This window comes from Mustela nigripes, chromosome 8 (genome assembly GCF_022355385.1).
Source record: "Mustela nigripes isolate SB6536 chromosome 8, MUSNIG.SB6536, whole genome shotgun sequence".
In the NCBI taxonomy this organism is placed as follows: Eukaryota; Metazoa; Chordata; class Mammalia; order Carnivora; family Mustelidae; genus Mustela; species Mustela nigripes.
Genome location: NC_081564.1, coordinates 74,705,717 through 74,724,140, shown reverse-complemented (window position 1 = coordinate 74,724,140; position 18,424 = coordinate 74,705,717). Strand labels below are relative to the sequence as shown.

General features: G+C 45.3%; 1 protein-coding gene across 3 annotated transcripts in view; it reads right to left on the bottom strand.

Moving 5' to 3' along the window:
• NEDD4L (NEDD4 like E3 ubiquitin protein ligase) overlaps nucleotides 1-18,424 on the bottom strand; it is a 328,382-nt gene that overhangs the window by 17,396 nt on the left and 292,562 nt on the right. For all 3 annotated transcript variants that reach the window (XM_059409742.1, XM_059409741.1, XM_059409743.1), the window contains 6 exons: nucleotides 17,870-17,928; nucleotides 10,848-10,913; nucleotides 8,685-8,914; nucleotides 6,799-6,920; nucleotides 4,337-4,407; nucleotides 2,602-2,697 (listed from right to left, as the gene is read on the bottom strand). In XM_059409742.1, coding sequence (XP_059265725.1) covers nucleotides 2,602-2,697; nucleotides 4,337-4,407; nucleotides 6,799-6,920; nucleotides 8,685-8,914; nucleotides 10,848-10,913; nucleotides 17,870-17,928 — 644 coding nt within the window. The remainder of the gene's footprint in view (nucleotides 1-2,601; nucleotides 2,698-4,336; nucleotides 4,408-6,798; nucleotides 6,921-8,684; nucleotides 8,915-10,847; nucleotides 10,914-17,869; nucleotides 17,929-18,424) is intronic.

Genomic DNA, 18,424 nt, shown 5'->3' with positions numbered 1-18,424 from the left:
CTGGGATCATGACCTGAGCCGAAGGCAGCTGCTTAACCAACTGAGCCACCCAGGTGTCCTCTTTTTTCTAAGCAGAACTGGCTACTTCAGAGAGTGAGCCAAGCCCGTGGAGAGGGTTTTCCTGGTAAGTTTGCAGGTCACATGCCTCACGAGGGAGAAGAGATTTGGAGCACCGATGAACTCTGCTTGGGCAGGGGGTCCACCGTGATCCGGAGACGCAGCCCCTGCTCGCCTCCCAGTGGCCTCCAGATTAGTCACAGGGTCACTGCTCAGTTTACGTTTCCTGACTTCTTCCCTTCCTCTTGCTTGGGGAGAGATCTGGTGTTTCCATGCCATGGCCGAACTCCACTCTATGATGTCACTTTAGCTCTTTTTCCGTCCGCGATGTGGATTTCAACTGTTACCGTGTTTCTCGTTCTCTTCAAGCCCCTCCTTCCAGCCCGCTTTCCCCTTCTCCGTGGCTGTGCTCCTCGCCTGGTTCTCCCTGTGACTGCCCGCCCGGCCTCGGGGGGCCGGGCCAATCCTCAAGGATGGTGCACACTTACACGCTTAGGGTGTGAGGTGGGGACATTTCTTGGACTATAACCTCTTTGGAGGTTTGTGGACCGTATTCACTTATACCACTGCATTTTTAAATAGCTCCTGATGCTTTTTCCTTTTCTTCCCAAAGACTGTCATGCTATTCCTGCTCAGGAATGGACTTTTCCCATCTGATCCACACCAAACAAGTTCATTAATCCAAGCCCAGTTCTTGGTACTGAGAGGTCTTCAGCACAGTTCGGCAATACTAAGAATTTTTTCCAGGAGCTGCAATTTCCAGAGAGTTCTGGAAGGAGACGATGGACCAGAGACAGCGAGGTCGGGGAGGGGCAAGGAGAAAAACACGTCTGGTGCCTCCAACAGCAACACCCGGCCACGAGAAAAGAGCAGGCAGCCCGCACTGCCGACCGCAGGGAAACCGTTCCTCCCTCCACGGCTGGTAGGAATCTAATTGCTTCAAACCTTTTGGGTTTGGCAACAGGCATCAAACGAAATTTAATGTGCACAGCATCCTTCGTCATAATACTTTCTCTTCTAGAATTTATACGAAGGGGAAAAAATTGGACAGAAGAACAAAATGTATATTTCAAGATTATAATCATTATGCTGCCTAAATAGCAAAGTAACAAAACAGACTACATGCCCAGCAAGGGCCCTTGGCAGAGCTAGAAAAGGTACAGTCTATGACATGGAATTCAGTGCAGCCCTTACAATGGCCTACCTCCACATTTCCTGACCGGACACAGAAAGGTATCTGGGATTTTTAGCAGTGTACACAATGCACAATTTCATTCTGTAAAAATAGAAAGTCTTGTATGCATGTGCTTTTGAAGAGTAGTTCTGGAAGGCATCAAAATTTTAATCGCAAATTTTCTCTAGGTGGTAAGAGTGATGGATTGCAGTAGCTTAGCAATGATTAGGGGACAGCCTGAGCAGAGTTTTGAGAGAGGGGAGGACACTGTGTAGGAATGCGGAGGGTGCTGCACAGACAGGGAGCTGACCTGGAAGTATCTCTGGGGACAAGGTCATAGGCACACTATGGTTGTCAAAGTGAGCAAATGGAGGGGTCAAAAGACAAGGCTAAAGGTAGACAGTGTCAGGTCATAAGCTATGCTTAAAAAAAAAATAAAAAAGGTTTCAATTTACCCTGAGGGTCACAGAAAAACCAACAAAGAATTTTTAAGCAGACAAACTGCATGGTTGTGTTTGCTCTCAAAGACAGGGGATCCGAAAGGGCAGGCACCTGATTTCCTGGCTTCACCTACACCGCTGAGCACCGCAATGTATAAAAAGGGACAGGTGGTTTTTGACAGCAGAGTCCACTTTTAACAACCCCTGAAGCAGTAAGGAAGACTCGTTTCACTTCTCATATGGCAACCTTCAAACAGGCTCCCTGGTCATGGAGATCTGCTCTGGGAGATGGGAACCGTGTCTCGGCTCTTGTGAAAGGACAGAGACCAGGATCGGATAAGACCTCCCAAGAAGCACTGTCATCACCAGGGACAAATGAATGGAAGGTTCTGGGTTTAAGACAAACACATCCTACGGAACTTTATGATGGTAACGAGAATTCTCAGCAGGCAACTTTACCTTTTTGACATGGACATTTATGATGAATTTAGTCTAATGACACCGTGCGTGCCAAAAAAGAAGGGAATGCTACAAAAATCCGTGCCTGCTGATGCCCACAAGACAACTCCTATCATGACCAAAGAACCATTAAAGGCCCCCCGAAATCACCTCTCGTCATGTACTTAAACCACGATATATACATACTATTTTTTGAAGTACTTCAATTCTAAAACCAAGGCCCAAACAGTCATACTCCGATTTGTGAGGAGGAGACGGACCTCACGCCCCAGAGGCCTCAGAATCTCTAACTTCTAGGGAAGGAGAGGTAGAAGGGGCTGTGATCGGATTTAGTTTCTGGGCGGGACAGGAGGTACCAACACGATGAGATGCTAATTAACATCTGAAACTCCCAGCAGAGGCCTAGCCCTTCTGTGAAGCAGCCAAGATTCTGAAAGTCAAAGAGGGAGTCCAGGAGAGCCCCACACGTACCTGTCCGAAGTTTTCTTCATCAATACAGAACATGAGGTCCAGTTCAGTAGGATCATTTTCCAAGATCCATTTCAAAGAGTTGTAGTATTCACTATCCTATAGAAAATGACACAGAAATTAAGTCTTCCTTCCCCAAAAGTCATTTGACTTCTTCAAGCCATTAAGTCCTTGTTACGTAATCCCATTCAGAATGCTCAAGGCTTACTAGTCACTAACAGGTGTCTTGCTCTGCTCCAAACCTTCTCTTCCCCGGTCATTTAAAATATAAACCAAACCAAACCAATGTTTTGGTGGTAACAGGGGACTGGACTCGAATGCTGTCCTCCATGAAGCATAGAGAAAGCAACTTGCTCTGGCCCAGCAGAAGGTACATTCCCAAGCTGACCATGGAGAGATCAATTTACTCCCCATCTTTTGAGGATGAAAATATCAGAGGAAAACAAAAAAGACAGAGAATGTTCTACTTAAATACCAATGATTTTATACCACCTTCCTGCGCTTTTACTGGGCTCTGCAAGTCCTGTAAGCAAACAGGAAGGCTGCTCTGGTGTCATAGCCGGAACACAAGGCCCAAGGGCCTGGGATCGGGGACACACCGGCCAGGCTCCGGGAAGGCAGAAGGGAATGTGCGCACCAACCATCAGGAGATGGTATACAATTTAGACGTGAAGAGAAATTTCTACGTTCCCAGCTATAAAAGTGTAAGTTAAAGGTGGAAGCTGAGAAGCCATCTCAGGCTGGTGCTCGGGCTCTGGGGAGCCACTCGCCCGCGGAAGACCAGCTGAGTGGGTTCCGGTACCCCGCGAGCGTCACCCACTCCCTTCACACAGAGATGGTGAGAGGAGCCCCGACGGATGCCCGTGAGCGAGGAGAACACGGCTCCCACGCCCAACCATCTAACAGACACCATCACACTGCAGCAAGGTCAAGGGGATGCAGGTGCTTTTTTGTCAAGTAACAGGATATGAAAGCTGTGATGCAAATGTCCTAAGGGGACAGAGAACTTCCTGATGGCCCAGTGAGTGTGCTGGCACTTGGGCAAATACCCCTATGCTCGGCCAGAGCTGGATGGTGGGGAGATGCGTAAATTAAAAGAAAAACAGAAGCAGGAAGTACATTATGGGAAGAGCGTCATTTTTGTTTTTATAGAAAATCCTTCCGGCCCTACAATGGTCAGCCTAGACAAAATGGGTACGTCGACTACAACGTGAAAACTCAAATCCCGTCTCAGAAGGTCTCCCAGCATCCTCCTCTAACTGGGTTCATCCTGTCCCCGGCACCGTACCCGTCACTGTCGCATCGGGGCGAGGGTACATGCTCGTCCCTTTATCTATGTTTTGGTCTCTGCTCCTGCTCTGTGCTGAGATCAGAAAATGAAGGGGCGGTCGACGAAATCTCTCAACACTGGCAGAAGCAGTCCTCGATGAGAAGCTGCCGCGGGACCGCCAGTGGCCCCGTGGATTTAATCTGGTCCAACCAGTTCTGGGTAAGTGAGGGGGCTGAGACTGGAGTCTACACCCACCTCAAACACCACAATTCCAGGGAACGTGAACAACGATTTACTGACTAGAAAACTCAGGGAGCTCAATTAACTTCTTGAACAAGTCAACGTTCCCTGTTGTTCAAACTGAACGATGACACCCACAAAAATCACTGTGGCTACAACGTGGCCTCAGCTACCCCTCTGTAAGGCACGGGGGCCCACGATGCCCGGCCGTGCTCCGTATTTACTCACCACAGACTCCATGTCATTCAGCGTTATCTGCTTGCCCAACATCATTTTGTAAAATGGTCTAATGAAGAAACCTAGGGCGGGTGGAAAGATACGGTTGGTTTCAGAGCTTTGACAGTGCCGTGCATCAGAGCATGAAACAGAAGTGAGGCCGCCCTCTGGCTGAATGAGGGGCCAGGCATGGCCTAGGGGAAGGCGGGGCTCAGGAAGGACACTATAGCAGGGAGGGGTCAAAAGGCTTCTGGGAGGAGGAAAAAGAGCTTCTTCCGGGCCACGCAGGAGTCTGCAGCTCAAACAAGGCACATGAACAGGAGGGCAAAGAGCAGTGGAAGCAGAGGGGACCAGAAGGAGACTTGCCAAGGTGGGCCACTGCGGAAGCACAGCGCCTCCTGGGGAGGACAGGCCAGTGACGGGGCTGGAGAGTCAGGCCACCGCCTGCAGGGATCAGTCATCAGGGAAAAGGCAGGTGAAAATTCCGCCTGCACTTGGGGACCACTGTTTGGGCAGTAATGGGGAGAAAACCAGGAAGGCGGCACAGGGCCAACGAGGGAGACCACTGGAAAGCTGTGCAGTCTTCTAGGGCTGGGGATGAAGGCCTCTGGCGATGGACCCCCCCACCACACAGGTGGCCAGCAGGGACCCCGACGTAAGCCGGCATCCCTGGACGCCACCTCCTCCCTCCCTCTCACCACGCCCCCCATCTGACCTATCACAGAGCTCTGCTACATATTCCCAACGCTGCTGGCTCAATTACCTTCGGCGTCTAGGGAGGTAAAAGGTGGTGAAAAGAGTAAAGCAGCAGAAGGGAGGGGTGGGCGGACCTTCAGAGAGCAGAGGCCGTGGCCACCGGGGCACTCACCATTCTGACCACTCTGGCTCTTAACTCCGCAATTCCCTAGGGCAGTTCCTGCCCGTCCCTGCTACTTCCTCCAGAGTCCCTGTCCTTAAGCCATACCAGCTTCTACCTGTGCAAGTCCTACCCCCCTCACCCCACCGAGGTCAAACGCTCCTGACCCTCCAGCCAAGACACCCTCTCTCTCCTGGTGCTGTGATTCTCCTGCTCCCCCCAGCCAAGAGAACAGAAGTTCACTGAGGTCAGAATCCTATCTTCTACTTTCTGGATTTTTCCAGAGTAGCTAAGAATGCCTTCTCACTTGGCAGAAGGTAAGTAAACGGACCTCTAAGGCTGAAATGAATCTGCATAGGCTGAAATAATCTATGCCATGACTCCAAAGTTGCAAAGTAAAATAGACTCACACACACACTATATATGCATGTATTTTATATGTACAAAAATACCAAGGGCAGTTTCCTTCTAACCGAGAAAAAAAATGTTTACTTTCTCAACTGAAAATATGAAATGAGAAGATCAAAAACCAGCTAGCAAGTACCAGCAAAAACACATCAAAGAGGAAAAGTACAGAGGGGCCATCAATTATTGATTGGAATATCTAAGGTTCCATGAACACAATTAACATTAATTCCCCAGGAAACCTCATTTTCTATGGTAATTACCATTTTGACCCCAGATTTTACTTTTGGCCTATCCTCAACTGTCTCAAGTGCAAATTCTTCAAAAATAGGTATTTCTACAGCTTGTATTTATTTATGAGAGAGTGAGCGAGCTGGTGGATGGAGGGGTAGAGTGGAGACGAGCGAACTCCTTGCTGAGCGCAGAGCCCTTTGCGGGGCTTATCTCATGACCTGGGCTGAAATCAAGAGTTGGATGCTCAACCCGAGCCACCCAGGCTCTCCCTTCAAAGATATTTCTGACTCCACCTCCTCACCCATGATTTCTGCGAGGCCCTCTTATGGGTGCTGCTTCTGAAGTGTCAGAACCCAGCATAGGTCTCTCCTCTAACTAAGCCAGGGAGGGAGTCTGACTTCTAACTGTGAGTGTGCCTTGAAATTCTTCCATGACTTATATGCTCTGAGTAATAAGGAGATTCTTCCGTGCCGTCTGTTTTAGCGGTGATCCCAGGGTCGAGGTCTTCATTGGTTATAGCATGGCTTTGAAATTATTTATAATCTCTTTGCATTCAAAAGTAATGATTCAGGGACAAATGGAACAATAGCAGGATATTGGATGGATTAGATCATTTAAATTAACTTTTCAATTAGCTTTTCCATCTGTCACCAAATCTACCTCTTGCTTAAAAAAAAGTTATTCTGGAAAAGACAGAAAATGTGCAAATACAGAATGTTCTGTGTTTCACGCTGTAAGGTTAAAAAAAAAAATTTTTTTTTTTTTTTTTAAATGTGCAGACACTGTTTTCGGTGCTCAAATTAGGATGACACCAGGGAAAAGCACCTCTTTCACGGCAAACCATAAAACGAATTTATCCAACTCCAGAGAATCAGTGAAACTTCTGCTTAAAACTGCAATGTGAAGATACGACGCCTAGTAAGGAACCACAGACAGCCCCATCTTATTTCCGTTACGTCATGACATCTCAGTAACTTACCATCTAGAAGCTTCCCATGGAATACCGCCAGACCAGCAACTCTTCCGATAAAAGTGAAGTAGGACAAATGGTCTTCGTTACAGAGGCCAGAGTTGGGATTGATCTGAAGTGTGTAGTTGTCCCTTTGGGGAGGGAGAGAGAGGTAAAACGCATCATACTTTTATTTTTGATTTTTTAAAAATTTTATTTATTTGACAGACAGAGATGGCAAGCAGGCAGAGAGGCAGGCAGAGAGAGGGAAAGAAGCAGGCTCCCCACTGAGCAAAGAGCGTGATGTGGGGCTCGATCCCAGGACCCTGAGACCATGACCTGAGCCAAAGGTATAGGCTTAACCCACTGAGCAACCCAGGCACCCCACAATCATACTTTTAAATAAGAAACTCAACAGTCTGAATTCTCCTTTGCCACCCATCCTTAGACGTGCATGGCATACCTGCGAACACTGTACCCAATGGGAATGCTAGAGAACACAACTTACTGTCTAGTTAGCCCCGCTGTGACCGACTGATGTCTAACAGAGCAGGCGCACATGCCCTATGTAAGTTACACCGCAAGAAACTGCTGATATCTGACTACTTTTACTCTACAAAAAATGTCAATTTCATATGGTTCAATCAAGTATCTTGGGAGGATGAGGAACACTATATATCAGAAGGGCCGTGTGTCGATTCCCAATGACGTGAGTACTACGGGTTTTCTCTGTGAGGATAAGGGTTGATTCCTTTGAGAGACATTTGGTTTGGAGATCAAAGTTTTTCCGATGGACCCAACCCTGGTCTGACCACTACTCTGCCCGGAAAGGCTCCAAGAACACTGGGAGCAGCACGCGGCTCTCTCAACAACGCCAACCTCAAAATGTTCACATGTAGCTACTCATCTGTCTTTGGTCTCAAGATCTGGAGGATCAGTGGTTTTCAAAAGGGGCTCCACAGAATCCCTGGGCGGCAGGGCAGGTGGTGTCTCTCTGGGAATGTGGGAGAGAGTTAAGGGTCTCGCCTCCCTACCCTGCCCTCCACTTCAATGGTTTTTATCAATTTCACACTGCAGGCTTTCTCATGGGACTTGGGAACAGCAACAAACAAACAAAAAAAAACCAAAATGGGAATTCCTGGCTAGAGCAACCGAGGAGGGCATGGAGACTGGCTTCCAAAAGAGCTCTCAGGGGAGCAGCACCAGGTAGATGATGCAGGAGAACCCAGGTCCCCTTACAGCACAGGCTGCCCTTCAGCAAGGTCAAGGACTGTTCTACTGGGGCCTCAAGCCTAAACCTAGCCTAAGTCTCTGGAGACTCCACAGCCTGGAACGAGTGCCTAGCTGTGTAAGCCATGGGTGTCTGATTCCTGAGAAAGCAACTAAGTCTGTCTCAGCTTCGTGTTTGGCGAAGATGAAATCCTAATACGAGGGAGAATCTGTTTCTTCCTTTATAGGACCGAGATGGTACTCTAGATCCTGAAGAATGGGTCCTCAAAGTTCGTATCATTTGCCTTTGAGTAACAGAACTTCAGAAAGTGTCCTTGTTCCTGACGTGATGATGAGTTTCGGAATTCTGACACTGACAAATGCTCCCAATTTAGCACAGCATTACTAATGAACATTGCCTCTTGTTCCTCACCAGAAGTACCCAGCACATTTTCCATTTCGATTACATGAACCCGAATGACAAGGGAAAAATCATTCTTAGGTGTTCACAGAGTACATTACTTCACCATGTGGAGTGGAAACCTGTTCAAGACTTATGTGGGGTGGGGGGGGTTTTCTGAAATCAGCAGTGTTAGTTCGTCCTGAATGACTGAGCCACTCATTCTCCCATTAAGTTTAAATTCATTATAAATAAAACCCTTTTTGGTGGGGAGGGAGCACATTCTGAGTGCCCTCGGCATACTTACGTGGCAGAGTACTCAAAAAGCCCATAGTAGGGGTTGAACATCTCTTTGGACAGTAGGAAGAACCACTCTCGGGCCACACCCCCATAGTCAAGACCTTTCTCCGATTCAAATTCGATCCACAATCTAGCTTTCAGAACATCTGGTCTTTTCACGGACATAATTCTCCGATAGGACTCTTCGAAGATGTTATTTCTGTGAAGTTTCATTTCAAACCTATTTGGAATATCAGCCTACACGAAAGAAGAAAACAAGCACGTAATCATATAGCAAATACGCATCCGACTTTTGAACAGAGAAAAACAACGAAGAGTAGAAATGACAGCAGTCTTCAAATAAGCAGAGACGAAGGGCTCCAACAGAGAGTCCGTCCTTCAGGGATTTCCTCACACACACAGCACGCCTCACTGTGTGTGGCCAAGATACACAGAGCGTGTCCCAGCAGCCATCTGACAGAGGCACAAGAAATGATACAGAGCAGAATTTGGACAGTCAACCTCTCCCCCTTCCATAAATAGCTGTGAGGTACCCATCCACCTGCTGGCCTCTGAAATATGGTCAATTCTCCATACTGCTTCTGCCGAAGAAAGGGATGGTAGTCCAGGTCATCATAACCCACAAAACCATCCCCATCCGGCCCAGGGGAGACCCTTTCTCAACTCTGGCCCGGCCTTCAGCTGGGCCATGTGACCCATGCCTACAGGCTAATTCTGCTGCCACGAGAGGCGGGCCCTCAAGGATCACACCAGGTTGTGGAAAAGCAACACAAAGGTTACAGTTAAAGAACGTGACCATGAACAGGCCCTTAAGGGAAGCTGTGAATCACTGCTGCCTGGAAAAAGAAGGACCAGGGTTAGCCTTGCCCCGACAGTGGACGCCCTGGTGGGACGCCAGAGCGGGACATGCTCTTATCCAGAGTCATCCCCGGCCACTGGGGGACATGCAGGATACTCACGAAGTAACGCTGATGAATTTCCCGTGTGTGTTACAGAGCCACTGCAAAAGCGGCTCTCCGAGGGCTACCTGCATCAGCACGCTGGAGGGGAGAAGACCCAAAGTGGGAGCTCCCGACGCAGAGACTGTGCCCCATGCACCTGTGTGTCCCCAGTGCCTTGGCCATCATGGAGACCCAGAAAAGAGGCATCGACCAAGGCCATGGAGCAGGAGAGACCAAGATGACACCTGGGCAGACTGGGGCGAGGGGAGTTGTGCCTAACACTGCCTCTTCCCGAGGGGAGGAAGCCAAGAAACAATGGCCGGTGCAGAAACCACGAGCGCACACACTGAGGGGAAAACAGACGGAATCTGTACCAGGGAGGTGACGTCAAACAGGAAGACAGAAGACACAGTGCTGAAGACCCGGGGCGGGGGGTGGGGGTAGGGGTGGGAACAACAGGAAGGGATGGACCACAGGATGGTGTCAGTAGAAGTGTAATACTGTGATTTAAAACGTGGCCTGTAAACACCTCACAGGGCTTCCCACTGAGAATTTCAATCTGAAAATTATACTCGCTCCTAACATGCCAAATATTATAATTTAATATGGTAAACTGTATTTGTGCTGGGGCGCCTGGGTGGTTCAGTCGTTAAGTGTCTGCCTTCGGCTCAGGTCACAATCCCAGGGTCTGGGGATCGAGACCCACATCTGGCTTCCTGCTCAGCGGGGAGCCTGCTTCTCTCCCTCCCACTCCCCCTGCATGCGTTCCCTCTCTTGCTGTCTTGCTCTGTCAAATAAATAAAATTAAAAAAAATTTTTTTGTGTTATACATATAATTAAAACTATACTTCTGAATGGGGAGGGAAGGATAGGAACCTTTTTCTGAGTAGGGTCAGGTTTCAAGACGATCACTGTAGGCTTCTCCGCATATTCCCAGTAGGTCCCTAATTATTTTATATCCCATTAAAATCATTTTTACCTTGCGATGTATTATGTAAGACATAACTGTTCAGGTTGATTTGATATGTAATACTAAGTCAGTCTTCACTTACCAGGTCTCTTAAAAAGAAAATTCAGACTGAAGAGCCAGGTGGATCAAAGTACAATGGGAAAAGGAAGGTAACTGTTTTTCGTGTACACACACGGTAACACACAAGTTGTTCTCACTGAAGTCACTTTGGTCACTTACAAAGGACTAAAACAGCATTTTTGGAAGACATGTTACTCACAGGTTTCTTTAATTTCTTCCTAAAGTAGTCATATTTCTGCTTAAATTCTCTGGAGTAAGGAACAGCCTGGAAGATAAATTTATAAATATAGATAATGTAAACAAATACACTTGAAATTTTATGTATACTGAGCCAACATTCACAGAATTTCACAAATCATAAACCTTACAGTTCTCACTCTCCATATTATCACTGAAATTTATATAATGTCTACACGGGAAAGTTATAGAAATTATTGAGGCTAATCAGCACTGTATTGGGGGAGGCTTTCACCCCTGAAAACAACGGTACTGATATTTAAGAAATCATTTTTGGGGATTTGTCACATAAAGCAAAGCACTGTCCATGTGACTTTGGTCTAAATGGGAGTCAGGGTGTAACCTTTTTGTTGTTTTAAGTTTAGGAAAAAGTTACTGGTTATGATTTTTTAACACAAAACCCAAAATGACCTATGTGGTCATTTTGAAAAGACTAACCATGCTTTTCAAAGCCACGGGGAGGAAATAAAATGACAAGGCCAGTGACTGGATACTCTTGTCCAGGGTTCTAAAACCAGGTAGACAGCATTCTGGAAACATCTTCGGTTTAGGAATCAGAAGTTTTGCCTCTTACTAGTTAGTAGTCTCGGGCAGGGATTTCTTTAAATGTGGAATAGCTTATCTAGGAAGCAGAGTGATGGTACCAAAGATGGGGGATTCAGTAACTAAGTTAGCAATCATTACTCAAAAGTTGTAGAATCTCTCCTGGCGAAGTAATAACATTTTAATGTAGTCCCTTACATTCTTCACTTGCGATGTTGTAAAGTAGCTCACAGTATCTGAGAGCCAGAGCCCTGACTTCAGGCTCCTGAAAAGGCTTCGAATTTTTTTTATGAAGCAGAAAAGATTGGCTTTTGCACACACATGGACATAACTGGGACAAGCTTCGTACTCAGAAAAACTCATTGCTTTTTCACAAATAGTATGAATTTGGGCAAGAACAGTTTTGCCGATATCATTTTGGGCTAAGTTAATAAAACATACTTATCCTTAGCAAGTGTCTCCAGACTCCAAGCCTAACGCCACCTTACACTTTTAGAAAGAGGAAAAGTGAGGAACCAAAGCTTCCCTCCTTCATACTATTTTAAGACACAATCACACAAACAAGAAGCCAAAACAAAAATAACCACTCTTATAGAAAACAATAGTCATGTCAGTGTTTTGCTTTGTAGTTCAAGACCAATAAAGACAAAGTGTTCATGTGTCCTAAGGACAGTCTAAGGACAATTTAGGGTACCTGGGGTCTGTTCTGAAGTTTTTAAGCCATTCTTCATTTGATTTTCCATTGAGCTCTAGATCTGACCACATTATCATATTTATTTTGGGCCCTGTTTAGTCTGATGATACCACGTATGAATGTCCTGATTCTGGAAAAGGCAGAAATTTTGCCAATATCTGGACAACCACCAACATAAGGGAAAGGACCCAATGTTCTGACATAAGCCAATGAAGACATTTTCATGTTTTTGGCTTTACTAATACTAGAGCCCATTACAAACTAAGACTTCCTGTATATTCACTATTTGGTGGTTCCTTTACTGAGTCACTCAACAGACATTTCTTGAGCACCTACTACGTGCTGGGCATCTGAGGTGCTTGGGAAGTAATGCTATCTCAACCAATGATTTCTTTCCCTGTTCCCTCGCCAGGCTTGCAAGCTACTATGTGCAACAGGCAGTAGGAAATACACGAAGAGTGGTGAATGTACTGAGGAAAAATGGAGAGAGAGCGCCCAGTAAGCTACTTGGTATAAGTGGTCAGGGAAGGCAGCTCTGTGGAAGGGACATCTGAGCAGAGTGACAGGAGGGACAAAAGCAGTGTGTGTAGTCTCGAGAAGGAAAGTGTTCAGCCAATGCTCTTAGTTACACTTAACAGTGACAGAGGGAAAGTAAAGCTGAACAAAGCCAGGCCCTTCTACTGCCTCAGGCCGGCTTTAGCGGACCTGACTTGTCAGGCAGAGCCCCATGCCAGCTCGCCATTGACAAACCCTCTTGACCACAGAATTTCTTCACAGTTAAGAAGAAATGGACCAGATGCACTTCAAGGCTCTTCCATTTCCAAAATTCTGTGATCCCCAGCTCTTACTTTTTGGTTTTGTGTGCTCCCTGAAAATGTTGAAGAAAGGCTTAAAATTCAAGTTCAAGAGTCTTAAATGACAGGGAGGGGGAGGGGATGTATTTTAAAATGTTGCCCCAGCCTGAGCTCTCTCTTCTTCTGTCTGCCTTATAACTGGGAGGTGCTGATTATACGTGGGAGGAAATAAAATGCTGAGGTATTTCTGGTCTTTCTTTCTGGGGAATGAGGCATGAGAACTGAAAAATCATTATCTTCCTCCAATACTTTTCTCTCTAGAGAGAGTTCTTATGAATAAAAAGAAGATTAAGGAGGTTTTTATATTCTCAACAGATGTCAACAGCAGAGCAGGACGAAGACATCCATATTGTGGAGCCTCTGAAGACAATGACAAGCGTAGGCTGGCCATGTCTTGTACTGGACAGGCCAGACCGTTTACTACAGCTCTTGAAAACGTGGCATCTTATTTTCTTATGTGCAATCTAGCTTATAAAATAAAGCCTGCTTCAGAACTTAACGTGCCTGTTGATTCAAGCCCTTCACTCTTTATTAAATAGGTTTCCTATTCTGAGCAAAGGTGACATGCTGCCTTGTGGCAGAAGCTGGGCTTGAGTATTTTCTGTCCATCCTAGCCCAGCTGGTGCCAGAGCTCCTTCCGGAGGAGGGCTTGTGTCCAACACGGAGACTCAGGGGAGAGGTCAGCACACCTGTCGCTCGACTTCCACTTCTGGCATTTGCTGGAACTAAGGGCGACACAATTAATTTTCTGAGCTGCTGACAAACTGGGAAGAGCATCGTCTTCCCTATCTTCCGGGGGGGACCTGCTCTGAATGGTCAAAGCAGCTGATTATGAAGTTCTCAGCAAAGTACAAAGCGTGACACAAACATGAGAGCATTCATAAGAGCAGCAAGCACGGACAGCACTTAACACTCGCGCTGGTGATGCCTGGAACACGGAGAGCTTACTGACTTACAGTAATGTTGCGCTGGCTGCCACAGGAAGGCACCCCGCCCCCCGAAACTGGGTTTTTTTTTTTTTTAAACTTGGGGGAAAAGAGAAACTTGAGGTTCCAGATAAGCAGAAAGACTTAAAATTAAAGAAGTGGGCATTGGACCTAGACTTGGTGCTTGGGCTGGGATTTTAATCCTCACGGGGGGGGAGGGGCACAGAAGTTGGCCTATAGTCTGCACGACCTAGGGAGTAAGAATAGAGTTCCCTGCTTAAAACCTCCATCTGACGTGGGGACAAGAAAACTACCCGCCAGCCCAGGAAAGTTGTAAGGAAGCTTACCTTCTGTCCAGGACCACAAACGAGAGAAAAACAAAAAGAAACAGACCTGTAATACAGTCATACTCTAAGCCTACACCAAAGTGGGTATGAAGTCCACAGTTCTAGTAACTGGGTCTGCATGATCCCAAGCTAAGAAGTTCACGGTAAACACAAGCCAGGTCTTATAAGTGCCTCATGGGGGGGCGGGAACAAAAGGAAAAGAAAAAAAGAAAAAAAAAAAAAAGATGAGCGCACACACACAAATTATAAACTGAAACTGGTTAGAAACCGAACTAAACTGTACTAGCATGGAGGAGAGTCTACAGACACGACATATGGGAGATTTCAGAGATAACAGAATAATCTGAAAGAGAATACGAAATAAGCATTTTAAGAATGATCGGAGAGCTATGGATGAATTAAAAAAGAAAATAAAAAATGAAAGAGCATGACAGAGGAACAGTAACTGAAAAGACCAAGCAAATTTAAGAAGACCCAATAGAATGATGAGTAATTAAACACAGTTAATGAAGAATAGACCCAATGAACTGGTAAAGGGCAGGTTATAAAAAGCTTAATAAGAAAGAATCAGCTGAGAACTGAGCGCGCAATACAGCAATGAGATAGATGCTGGGGGTGGAGGGGGAGAGGGAGAGAAGGAGACAGAGAGAGAGAAAGGGAGAGAGATGGAAAACAGGAAAGCTAAGAGATTAGGAAGACAGAAGGTAAAGGTGAATCACATACCCAAGAGGAATACTGGTACAGATAACCAGGAAGAATGGCAAGGATAGAGTATGTGAGAAATAACTGCTGAGAATCTTCTAGAATGGAGGGAAGACAGGGTCCTCATACTGAAGAATTACAGTGAGTCCAAAGCAGAATCAATATAAAGAAATCCACACTTAGGTTCATGAGAGTAAAACGATACAGTGCCAAAGTTGCAGAGAAAATTCAAAATTGCCAGAGAAAAGAAAGATTTACCTACCAAAAAATGACAATCAACAACCTTCTCAATAGTCATGGAGGTTGGAAAACAAAGAAAATCTCCAAAGTTTTAGGAAAACAACTGTTGGCCAAGGCTTCTAGAGCTCAACTGCCATTTAACGGAGAGGTCAGATAAGCCCTCCCTTCAGACGAAGAGCTCCCACTCTCGGACAGTGCTGCCTGAGCGGCAAGGCCAACCGTGGGAGCAGGTGTTCACACACAGACCTCGCTGACCTTTAGCAGGCCTGTGCTGGGACACCCCTATTTGCACAGCTAAGAAGCTTCCAGATGATTCTGATGCTGCTGATCTGTAGATAACACTCTGAGAACCAGGAACCATATTCATTTGGAGGATAACCTGGTGTTTAAACAGCAGGTCTAAGAACCAATGTGGCCGCAGAAATCTGTCTACACACACCGGAAGGAAATAAGCACGTTGTCTGTTGTGGAAATGGGTAAAATATCAATGGCTCTTTGGAAAGTTTTAAAATGTTGCCGAACAATGGAGAGTGAGTGGAAGAATGGCTGAGAGTTCCCTCTAGTCCTACCTTGCTCAGGAGGTGAGTACGGAGCTATTACTTTTGACATGAAGTACGTTGACTGAAAACTTTAATGTAAGCACCAGAAGCACAGAAATAGGAAATACAACTTCAAAGCAAGTATAGAAAACAAAAAGAAATAAAGGGTACTTCCTCAACCTGACAGAAGGTAAGGAAAGGGGAAAAATACGGGTAGCTGAGTGGGAGGAAAGTCATACCAGGGAAATATTAAAGAAGAGAAAGTGAACGTAATGGACTGATAAAGCCATGCTTGCCATCGGAGAGTCCGACACTACTGTCTTGGTTAGACAGAACGGCCAGGAAAAAAAAAAAAAAAGCAGTGATGGAAATGGATAATTTGAACACCATATGCTTAATTTAATGGACATGTAAAGAACTCTATACCCAACAAAGACAGAATACACATTCTTTTCAAACACAAAAGGAACATTTAGAAAAAATGGCCAAGCTGCCAAGGAAGTTTCAAATATCTGGTAATCAATATTCCATAGATAATATTCTCTGACCACAATGCAGTAAAATTGGAAAATTAGTAAGAAATGGATAGGCAAAAACCCTTCCATACTCTTAGAAACGAAAAGCACATTCTAAATAGCTTGTAAGTCAAGGAGAGAAAGAAATCATGGAAATTACCAAATATTCAGAACTGAATGACAACAAAAGCCAGCTGTCTGTATTAAGTTGATAATTACCTAAATATACATGTTCTTCCTGAAAGAAGCATCCCTATTACTAATGAAAGAATAAAACAAGGCTCTTTTGTTAGTTAAAAAAAAAAAAAAAAAGGATCTTTCTTTGGGTCAAATTTACTTGGATATATGATGCTAAATAATTTTCAACACCAGTAAGAACTAACAGTGTTTGAGTAAAGGTAGATGACCAGTTAAGTGATAGAGATGTTTCCAAAGGCTTCAGAATTATGTCAGAAGTCCTCTGTCACTTGAAAACCGCACCGATTCCTGAATACCTTGTTTGTGAGGATGTAGAAGAGAAAAAAGGACTCTAACACCTTATCGTGACTGTGAATGTATCAAAAGGAAGCCATGGTAGTAAGCCAGGTGTTGAAGTCACATAAAAAGCAGCTGTTTTAACTGAGGTATGATTGGGCACTTGGCGTTACACAGTAGCAAAGGAGCTGAACAAAGCCAATAAACAAATCCAACAATTTAAACTAAGGGGATATCAAATATCAAAGGTACGTTTGCATGGCATTACCTTTCAAACGGACTTACCTTTGTTAACTGAGAACCTAATTTGAATGGAATCAGATTAAAGCCACAAAAGCAGTATTTTAAAAATACTTAATGGCCTCTTAGTTCAGCACTCAATATGCTTTCTTTCCTTTTGCGCCTCCTCCAGTTTTTAGCAGATTCCCAGGTCTGCAATACTTTGCTGAGGCCACATGTTTCCTGTAATTCCAAATTAGCTCCCCGCACTCATATAAACACTGGCCAGAGATTCTGGTCCATTCCCTGCCGGTGACCGTCACCCACGTGGTGTTCGGTACCAAGTCCTTATGAACACAGCGTGTGGCAGGACTTTAAGAGGGCGCTCTACCTAGCTTCCTTCTGCGCCCGGCGTCTACGTGGGGGCTGCGAGGAACTGAGTGGGTCAGCAGAGACAGGAGTTCTTAACTCCGCCAGCTCCAGAGGTTGGCTACAACCTCACCCAAACTTTTCCAGACGTCCCACGCTGGAAGAGAGTCAGAATACAGCTTAAATTTGTTAGCACGCATTTACCACCCTTGGCCAAAAGAAAGGACAGAACGCTACAGATACAGGGCTTGGCTTTGTATAAAAAGAGAGAACATTTTAATTGTTGGACCTTTAATCCACCTTTTTACAAATGTGAAAAGAAAACGTTTAGTTTTGTTACAATTAGCCAAGCACTTTCTTTTCCTTTCTAGTGAAAGCCCTTCGAAAAGGCAAATGCAGTTGGATCCCACCCAGGAATTCAAGTGAGGAGGAGATGAGGACCATTCTGAACTAGCCAACCACCCCAGGCCCCGGCACTGGGGAAGCGGCCATACTCCAGAAATTATGTGTTTAGATGCAACCCAAATATTACACAGAAGAGTGAAAACTTGAGAATACTGACCGGACCAGTAATCGCTGGATTCTGCAGTCTTGGGTCTTCCCACTGAGTAATTTTGCTATCTGAAAATTAATGTTTAAAAAAAAAAAATCAGCATTTCCAATCTATTGTGTCAAAAATGTTATAAAAAATTGAATTATTTCTGGGTTTTTCAAAAGTTGTCCCCCAAAATGAGTAACTTAGCATTTCAGGGTTAGAAGAGCACCTAGTCTCTTCTAGGCAGCCCCTCCCCCAATACTGTTTAGTCCACAACACTCCATCAAAAATGCATGACGAAAGCCAAACCATCTATTCACACTGTTTTTGGCAAGAAAGCCTGCCAAAATTTCAATTATAAACCCCTGTTCTTTCAAGGGTTTATAACTTGATCTTGATCTCCCTTTAACTGAAAAAAGGCACAACAAATCTTAGTCCCTAAAAAGTTAACACACACAGACACACACACATGATTTTTCTCATTTCAAGTATTTTTTCCTTTGCTTACAGTGTTGGCAAACTGCTTTCAACTAAGAATCCTACACTGGACCAACGAATGATCCATTACTCATGGGCACACAA